The sequence below is a fragment of the Biomphalaria glabrata genome, chromosome 9 (assembly GCF_947242115.1).
Source record: "Biomphalaria glabrata chromosome 9, xgBioGlab47.1, whole genome shotgun sequence".
In the NCBI taxonomy this organism is placed as follows: domain Eukaryota; kingdom Metazoa; phylum Mollusca; class Gastropoda; family Planorbidae; genus Biomphalaria; species Biomphalaria glabrata.
The window spans coordinates 28,196,879-28,207,887 of NC_074719.1; the positions used below are offsets into that span (position 1 = coordinate 28,196,879).

Sequence of the window (11,009 nt, forward strand, 5' to 3'; positions counted from 1 at the left end):
ACAAAATATTTGTCTTCCTAAATATTTCACCCTCATCTTTTATTTTATTTACTTCATGTTTCACCGTTGACGGTCGTTTCATAATTTGTAAAATAAAAATCATTCAGAGTAATGTCCCTTTGTTTTGTTATCAGAAATGAAAGGTCTCTAACTTTAGTACAAGTATGCTTGCTAGAAAGGTCCAAAAACAATTCTGAGGATACATAGACTCAAAGGGGTCGGTCGCGACCCACTTGTTGAGAACACCTGCCATAGAACATTTACATAGGCCTAGAAGATTTTCATAAAACATTTACATAAGTTTAGAAGATTCCCATGGGCCTAAGACCTTTGCTTAGATGATTTTCAAATGCCTAGAAGATTTACCTAGGTCTAGAACATTTCCATAGGCTTGGAATATTTGTATAAGTTCAGAATATTTCTATAGGCTTAGAACCAGATCCACCAAACCTATTGTACAATGTGTATATATTTCACGCAGGGGGGCGGCCAAATCATTATTCCAAGGTTACCTTTTGTTTTAAACTTTAAGTTTTATTTAAAATAAACTATTTAACTATGATATTTGATATCGATTGTAATTAGTTCAATATCATTTGAAGATATCAATTATGGGCTTAGACAGGATTTCACTACTTCAAAGCATGGAAGAACCAACACAATACAAGACAAAAACAACAAATGCTTAACCGAGGACAAAGATGTGTTGAAAAGATGGACGGAATACTGTTCAGAGTTGTATAACTTTGAAATCTCAGGAGATCCAGAGATACTAAATGTCCCGACAGTTTCCAACATTGACGACTATCCGATTCTTCGCTCGGAAGTAGCAGCAGCAGTAAAAGCCCTGAAAAAGGGAAAATCGGCCGGAGTTGACAACATTCCTGGCGAACTTCTTCAGGCGGGAGGAGAAACTATGATAAACGCACTCTATATGATTTGCAACAAGATCTGGCAATCAGGAGATTGGCCCAAACCCTGGACCCAATCACTCATAATAACCCTTCCAAAGAAAGGCAACTTACAACTCTGTCAAAACTATCGCACCATCAGCCTCATAAGTCACCCCAGCAAAGTTTTGTTAAAAATCATATTAAACCGGCTAAAACCGATAGCAGACAACATCATATCAGAAGAACAAGCAGGTTTTAGACAAGGTCGCAGCACAACAGAGCAAATCCTAAACCTCAGAATACTCTGTGAGAAATATCTCCAACACCAAGAGAATCTTTTCCATGTCTTTATTGATTTCAAGAAAGCTTTCGATCGAGTATGGCACGGAGCACTCTGGGCGACAATGGAAAAGTACAACATTAATAAAAACATAATCAAAGTTATCCAGAACCTCTACAAGGAGGCCACCAGTGCGGTGTACTTCAACAATAATATTGGGGACTGGTTCAAAACCACAGTTGGAGTAAGACAAGGCTGCCTACTGTCACCAACACTCTTCAATATCTTCCTTGAAAGGATAATGGAAGATGCCCTCGAGGGCTATGAAGGTACTGTTAGCATTGGAGGAAGAAGAATTACTAACTTGCGCTTCGCAGATGACATTGACGGCCTAGCAGGGACAGAAGAAGAACTAGCTGACCTGGTGATGCGCATTGACAAGACTTCTGCAGCATATGGCATGCAAATAAATGCCGAAAAAACTCAAATTATGACCAATAGCCATCAGGGCTTTAAAAGAGGCATCAGTATTGGAGGTGAAAAGCTAACTAGTGTTAACAGCTTCAAATACCTCGGAGCTATTGTCTCAGATGAGGGAACAAAACCCGAATTATTGGCTCGAATAGCACAGTCCACAGCAGCCCTTTCAAAACTTAAAATAATATGGAAAGATAAGGGCTTAGCCCTCGGCACCAAAATTAGACTGATGCGCTCTCTGGTCATGGCCACATTTTTATATGCTTGCGAGTCGTGGACGTTGAATGCAGAGCTTGAGAGGAGGATCCTAGCAATGGAATTGAGATGCTACAGAAGGATCCTAGGCATCACATTCAAAGACCGCATCACAAACCAAGAAATCAGAGACAGGGTTACTGTAGCGATCGGAGCTCATGACGACCTGCTTACTATTGTGAAAAAACGAAAGCTTAAAACCTTTGGCCACATTACAAGATCTACGGGGCTCGCAAAGACCTTTCTTCAGGGAACAGTGCCAGGAAAAAGAAGAAGAGGCAGACAGAAAAAGCGATGGGAGGACAACATTAAAGAATGGACAGGCCTGCCATTGAGAGAGGTTCTGATCAAGGCAAAAAAAAGGGAGGAATGGAGAAAGACGGTCGACAAATCTTGCCTGGTGCCCCAACGGTCCAACAGACTAAGGGATAGGTAAAGGTAAAGGTAAAGGTAAAGACAGGATTTTCATTCCGAGTGGCTTTAGGGTGAGTGATATTTTTAGCACGCACAAATGCACACACACACCGACATATATATCTATATCTATCTATCTATACATCTATAGCCACTGAAAATACTCAATCCTCGTTAATACACACACAACTTTGACTCAACCTAGACTCAGCGTAGAGTTGATGTAGACTAAACCTAGACTCAGCGTAGAGTCGATGTAGGCTTAACAAAGACTCAGCGTAGAGTCGATGTAGACTTAACCTAGACTCAGCGTAGAGTCGATGTAGACTTAACCTAGACTCAGCGTAGAGTCGATGTAGACTTAACCTAGACTCAGCGTAGAGTCGATGTAGACTTAACCTAGACTCAGCGTAGAGTCGATGTAGACTTAACCTAGACTCAGCGTAGAGTCGATGTAGACTTAACCTAGACTCAGCGTAGAGTCGATGTAGACTTAACCTAGACTCAGCGTAGAGTCGATGTAGACTTAACCTAGACTCAGCGTAGAGTCGATGTAGACTTAACCTAGACTCAGCGTAGAGTCGATGTAGACTTAACAAAGACTCAGCGTAGAGTCGATGTAGACTTAATCTAGACTCAATGTAGATGTAACGTAAGAGGCACGGACAACTAAACCTAAACATTTGTGTTGTTTCATTTGTTTTTCAAATGCTAGTTTACGGGGTTTTTTAAAATGAGGGCTAGTTAGTATAGTTCCATGGGCTAGTTAGTATAGTTCCATGGGCTAGTTAGTATAGTTCCATGGGCTAGTTAGTATAGTTCCATGGGCTAGTTAGTATAGTTCCATGGGCTAGTTAGTATAGTTCCATGGGCTAGTTAGTATAGTTCCATGGGCTAGTTAGTATAGTTCCATGGGCTAGTTAGTATAGTTCCATGGGCTAGTTAGTATAGTTCCATGGGCTAGTCGTTGTACATTTCTAGGTAATAAATTAATGTCATCAATAACTCTGTAATTAATGGTTTCTAAGTGTTTGTCAAATTGTCAAAATTATTAATTTAAAAATAACACGAACCAAACTACTTACCAGCACTTTGAAAAATGTTTATTTTCTTTTCAAAACGTCCAAATGAAAAGAATTTTAACTCTAAACTTAATGGTTCGAATGCGCTTTGAATGATCTTGTACTTTTAGTTCTGATAATATTGATCTAGAAATTGTAACACAGCATTTGTCATGGCATGAGTTGCAGAGAGTTAAACTTTGAGTAAATGAGAATTCTTACATTCTTACAAGTGATTCTCATTTCCTTACAACTGAACAGACAAATAAAAAGTATTTATGTCCATAAAATATTTTAACAAACAATATCTTTAACACATTAAGGAAGAACACATTAAATTCACCACTAAGTGCATTACGTTCTAAAAAGCATACTTGGATCTACACTAGTCACCCAGGAAATCAAGACAAAACTTGAGTCGTCTAAGTTACGTTTGAAGTAGCGCTCTACAAGCCAGACTACCACCCACTCCAGAGCTTGTATTGAATATCCACCGATCGAATTTGCTGGCGAACTATTTCTGACCATGAATTGAACATCTATCTATCTATCTATCTATCTATCTATCTATCTATCTATCTATCTATCTATCTATCTATCTATCTATCTATCTATCTATCTATCTATCTATCTGTCTGTCTGTCTATCTATCTATCTATCTATCTATCTATCTATCTATCTGTCTGTCTGTCTGTCTATCTTTCTATCTATCTATCATCTGTCAAATATGTTTTATGTACTATATCTATGTGAAAAAAAATGGCGGCGATTGAGCTATAAATTCTAGGACTAACATTTCAGCCAATATATACCTTTGATCTTTAGTTTTGAAAAGTGCAAAACTGCCATATTCCCAATATTTTGTCTTTGTTTTACAATCATAGACATAGGCAAATATATATAGGTTTGTGATGTGGATCTACAAACTTTTCTTTTCCCAAATATTTCCGATAATAATTTGTTCTTTATCGTCCAGTCTATATATATATATGTCTATGATGCCGGCTTATTTCGTTGAATCAAACTAGATCTAGAACAAATTGACATTCTGTGGTTTGTGTGTGTTCTTTATTTAATTATTAAATGCTTATCTATATTATCATTAACCTGTTGAGTGTTTTCCTGGAAATTTATAGCAATATATATATATCTACCTGTCTGTCTGTCTGTCAGTTCTATGAGTTACCACCTTTATTTACTACATGATAGTTTCATTAGTACAATTCTTATTTACTTTTTATATATTTATTCCAATGACGAATGAGAGGTTACAATTTTCTACCAATGGCTGGGCTCTTATAATAAAGTGCAATGAATAGTCATCTGCCGAAATTGAAGAAGACTAAAGTAATAGAGATCAGGTCTCAATCAAGGAAATCCTAGGCCGAACTGGGAGTCGACCCCTAAGTAAAGTTGTGACAGAGCGTCGCATAAGGTTTGCGGGACATGTTCTCCTACAAAATGAACTATACATACTAAGAGTTGCGATGACATGGAGGCCATTACGAGGAAAGCGCAAACAGGGACATCCTAGTATAACTTGGCGCCACACTTTTAAGGAGGTTCTCAGAGCAGGTGTTAATTGGCTTCAGACATTTGCCAGTGACTGATTTTTGTGGAAGCAGCTTGCCGCCCAAAGCGCAGAACGGCGCGGGAGGATCTAAGTAAGTAAGGATTGCAGATTAGGTTTTTGAAATAGAACTTTTTAATAGCAGGATAATGCACTGTAGATGCCTCAGAATATGCACTTTGTTGGCTTTTAATACTACCAGCACTGAGGAAGCTCCCATTTTTTCCACTAACTCCAGGAAGAACTCATTCTAGGGTATAATAAACGTCTTCCAGAAGAATGAAGGGTCAGAATGTAATAAAGATTAATTATGTGTGTGTGTACACACTTTGACACTCATGATCATCGCAAACAAAAAGAAGAATTGCAAAGACAAAATCTAGGTAATTTCAGGGAGTTTGTGAAACAAGTAATCCAAATCATACTGGTTCCAGACAGATTTTATAAATGTCCACACAAATGCTAAACAAACTTATTGTGACAACGAGCCAGATATTTCTAGATAATTCTATATATTTTCCCAAATGTTAAGGCTACGATGTCTTGGATAATGACGGTGTACTAATTCTTTGCGTACCGTTTATACACCTTTTGATCAAATTCAGCACTCCGCTAGAACGTCCTCGACAAAAGAAAAAAAAACGGAACTAGCCTTAAACGATTGAAACCCAAATGGAGGGCTAGAGAAGAAGTCGTCAAGATGGTTATGGTTTAATTTTCAAAAATTATAGAATTTCTAGAGACATTGACTAGTAAAGATGAAAAATCTTCTACTAGATCTAAAGTAGGCAGTTTGTCAGTTACTACGCAGACTTCATTTATTTTCTCACATTGGCATTTTCGTCGCTGTATTAACTAAAATGATGGACACGCAAGTCTACCTTCAAGAACAAGAGAGTTCCACTTCGAGAGTGTGCACTTCAACGGAAACCATTCCAACCATTCTGAACTACTAGTCGGGAGGACCTCGTGTTACCTTTACTGAAAGCATGGGCACAGATCTGAAGATTTGGCAGACCTCAAAGACGTATTGGCCACAAGAAAAAGGGCGAAAAATAGGTGAAGATTCTGCAGTAACACACAGGAAAGAGCTACGGATGGACATTTATTTTTCTTTAGACGGGATAATTCAAGAAATTCCCCGATATGAGCAATGTCCTGATGTGGTAAGTAAGCAGGAATTTTGGTCGCCATCCCAACTATTGAATGGAAGTATATGTAAACAACGCTAGAAACAATGGCGACTATCTTTGCCACTCACGTAAGATGTAGTTTTAGTTCGTTGTTTTTATTTTATTTTTATTTTTTTAGGGGGGGGGGGCCTCCTCACAAGCTGCCGCACTGGGCATTGTCGCGTAGTTTAGACAAGTGTCTTTTGGCTTTGTCCCAACTCTGTTTTCCTCTACTCGTATTACTTGTATGAGGCGAGAGTGCCTTGTATTTTTGTTTTGAATTGTTTTTGCTACATCAAAAAGTCCGGTGACATTTATTGGTCATTCGTTGTCCTGAGACAGTTCACCCTCTGAATTTGGTTAAAACGGACGGTGTGTTAGTCCGTAAAAGATTATTAGTCTGTAATAGTTTCTTGGACTTGTATGTACTGAGCTCGAGTCTATGCCAGTGTTGGAGTTGTATGTACTGAGCTCTAGTCTATGCCAGTGTTGGAGTTGTATGTACTGAGCTCGAGTCTATGCCAGTGTTGGAGTTGTATGTACTGAGCTCGAGTCTATGCTAGTATTGGAGTTGTAGGCTATGTACTGAGCTCGAGTCTATGCCAGTGTTGGAGTTGTATGAACTGAGCTCAATTCTATGCCAGTGTGGGCGTCGCTTGTCGTCTCCGAAATATATTGTACAGTCTTGAGTGCCATTTTCAGATTGGCGATCGTCGAACGCGTTGAGTGTCAGGGCCGTTACACATCAGTTGGTATCAGCTGAGGTCTAACTTTATTAATACCGACAGTATTGTGACGTCAGTCGGTCAGATTCTGGTTGACTACGAAATCACGGTGACAAGTGGTAGCAGTAGAAGGTGTTTATGTGAATTATTGAATAATATCTATCTATATATCTATATTATAAAGTAGAATGTGAGGTGTATGTATGTATGTATGTATGTATGTATGTATGTATGTATGTTACTTATAGACATCAAAACCGCTTGGCCAATCGTGATTAAACTAGGCAGGAATGTTCCTTGGGTACTAACTTAGACCGTAGTGTATGTATTTAAGCCCTAAAACAAACTTAAGACCCTCAAAAAAAATAAAGTTTTCTGACTCTATTACAGCTATAGTATTTTATGGATCTAGGCCATATCTACAATATTGACATGAGAAAAGATAGAAAGGGTTTAGACCTAGATCTAATTTTAAGAAATACACTTTGCGCAGATAGTTTTTTACTTTGACACATGAAAATACAAAAGAAGATCCATTGATTTCATTATATAATAAAATTAACCTTCAATTTTGTGTTTCAAAAGCATTTTTTACATAAATTAGTTCCTTATATCTGTGACTACAGATTTCCTGACGAACATTCTTTCATTAGACAATACCATAATGAATCGCGTACTAAATATTTATTCGTTTAATTGTTTACTTTATAATCCCATCCCTAGATCTAAAACTCTAATTCAACTCTTTGTGGATATAGTCCCCAATAAACACAATCCTCACATAGACCCCTAAGTACGCTGGCATCACATAGTCCGATGTATACACAGGCAGCATATGGTCCTATAAAAAAGCGGGCATCACATAGTTCCATCATGGCAACCCCAAACACTTGTGCACAACACATTTTCACTTGCACATGGCGACCCCCCACACACGTGCTGCTCCCACATCTAGCAGTCCACTGACCGACACCACACTTATGTACTCCTCCCAATCCTCCCAAACCCCACTTATGTACCTCCAACACATACCACACCTACCAAACCACACTTATGTACACCTCCCACACCTAGCAGCCCAATTATGTACACCTCCCACACCAACCAGACCCACTTATGTGCACCTCCCACACCCCACTTATGTGCACCTCCCACACCCCATTTATGTACACCTCCCTAACCCCACCACTTATGTACACCTCCAACAACTACCAGACCAACTTATGTACATATCCCACATCTACCAGACCCACTTATGTACACCTCTCTAACCCCACCACTTATGTACACCTCCCACACCTAGCAGCTCACATATGTACACCTCCCAAACCTAGCAGCCCACTTATGTACACCTCCCTAACCTAAAGAACCCCACTTATGTACACCTCCCACACCTAGGAGCTCACTTATATACATCTCCCACATCTAACAGCCCACTTATGTACACCTCCAACACCTACCACAACAACCAAACCCCACTAATGTACACCAGCCTAACCCCACCAATTATGTACACCTCCCACGCCTTGCAGCCCACTTATGTACACCTCCCACACCCCACCGCTTATGTACACCTCCCACACCCCACCGCTTATGTACACCTCCCTAGCCCCACCACTTATGTACAACTCCCACACCCCACCGCTTATGTACACCTCTCACACCCCACCGCTTATGTACACCTCCCACACCCCACCACTTATGTACACCTCCCACACCCCACCGCTTATGTACACCTCCCACACCCCACCACGTATGTACACCTCCCACACCCCACCGCTTATGTACACCTCCCACGCCTTGCAGCCCACGTATGTACACCTCCCACACCCCACCGCTTATGTACACCTCCCACGCCTTGCAGCCCACGTATGTACACCTCCCACACCCCACCGCTTATGTACACCTCCCACGCCTTGCAGCCCACGTATGTACACCTCCCACACCCCACCGCTTATGTACACCTACCACGCCTTGCAGCCCACGTATGTACACCTCCCACACCCCACCACTTATGTACACCTCCCACGCCTTGCAGCCCACGTATGTACACCTCCCACACCCCACCGCTTATGTACACCTCCCACGCCTTGCAGCCCACGTATGTACAACTTCCACACCCCACCGCTTATGTACAACTCCTACACCCCACCGCTTATGTACAACTCCCACACCCCACCGCTTATGTACACCTCCCAAACCCCACTAATGTACACTTTCACACCCCACCGCTTATGTACACCTCCCACACCCCACCGCTTATGTACACCTCCCACACCCCACCTCTTATGTACACCTCCCACACCCCAATCAATTATGTACAACTCCCTAGCCCCAACAATTATGTACACCTCCCAAACCCCACTAATGTACACTTTCACACCCCACCGCTTATGTACACCTCCCACACCCCACCGCTTATGTACACCTCCCACACCTTGCAGCCCACGTATGTACAACTTCCACACCCCACCGCTTATGTACACCTCCCACACCCAATCAATTATGTACAACTCCCTAGCCCCAACAATTATGTACACCTCCCAAACCCCACTAATGTACACTTTCACACCCACGCCTTGCAGCCCACGTATGTACAACTCCCACACCCCACCGCTTATGTACAACTGCCACACCCCACCACTTATGTACACCTACCACGCCTTGCAGCCCACGTATGTACACCTCCCACACCCCACCACTTATGTTCACCTCCCACGCCTTGCAGCCCACGTATGTACACCTCCCACACACCACCGCTTATGTACACCTCCCACGCCTTGCAGCCCACGTATGTACAACTTCCACACCCCACCGCTTATGTACACCTCCCACACCCAATCAATTATGTACAACTCCCTAGCCCCAACAATTATGTACACCTCCCAAACCCCACTAATGTACACTTTCACACCCCACCGCTTATGTACACCTCCCACACCCCACCGCTTATGTACACCTCCCACACCCCACCTCTTATGTACACCTCCCACACCCCACCGCTTATGTACACCTCCCACACCCCACCGCTTATGTACACCTCCCACACCCCACCGCTTACGTACACCTCTCACACCCCACCGCTTATGTACACCTCCCACACCCCACCGCTTATGTACACCTCCCACGCCTTGCAGCCCACGTATGTACAACTCCCACACCCCACCGCTTATGTACAACTGCCACACCCCACCACTTATGTACACCTCCCACACCTTGCAGCCCACGTATGTACAACTTCCACACCCCACCACTTATGTACACCTCCCACACCCCACCGCTTATGTACACCTCCCACACCCCACCGCTTATGTACACCTCCCCCGCCTTGCAGCCCGCTTATGTACACCTCCCACACCCAATCAATTATGTACACCTCCCACACCCAATCAATTATGTACACCTCCCACACCTTGTAGCCCACTTATGTACAACTCCCACACCCCACCACTTATGTACACCTCCCAAACCCCACTTATGTACACTTTTACACCCAACCGCTTATGTACACCTCCCACACCCCACCGCTTATGTACACCTCCCACACCTTGTAGCCCACTTATGTACACCTCCCACACCCCACCGCTAATGTACACCTCCCACACCCCACCACTTATGTACACCTCCCACACCCCACCGCTTATGTACACTTATCACGCCTTGCAGCCCGCTTATGTACACTTTATGCTCACCTTCCACACACCTTATGCACACACACCTCCCAAACTTAGCAGACAACTTACACCTTCCTTTTACTTATTTACCACCTCCTAAACCCTACTGCTATGTACACCTCCACACCTTACCTAGCGGCCAATTATGTACAGATACTAATCACTTGAATTATTTGAAATTTTTAATCTGATAGCACTATTTTATTTCATTTATTTTTCTTACATTTTTCTCTACATTTTAGACATATTTTTCTTATTATTATTTTATATTTATTACAAATTAAATATCGGCCTGCTAGAAGTGGGATTCGTACCAGTGACCACTAGATTGAAATTTGATTAAGAGGCAAACGTCTATACCACTAAGCCACACGTCCATGTAAGAACTGTCATAAAAACAAAATAAGAAGAGATGGACTTTGAATCAACTTAAAAATGAACTGCTGACTGATTACGATAGGAAAGTTTGGGCTAGAAACTTTCACTTT

At 42.0% G+C, this 11,009-nt stretch overlaps 1 protein-coding gene across 1 annotated transcript; it reads left to right on the forward strand.

Moving 5' to 3' along the window:
• Positions 1–8,386: 8,386 nt before the first annotated feature.
• On the forward strand, positions 8,387–10,621 carry LOC129928384 (uncharacterized). Its single transcript, XM_056042606.1, has one exon. It carries the CDS (start codon positions 8,387–8,389, stop codon positions 10,619–10,621), a length of 2,235 nt encoding a protein of 744 aa, XP_055898581.1.
• Positions 10,622–11,009: the final 388 nt, after the last annotated feature.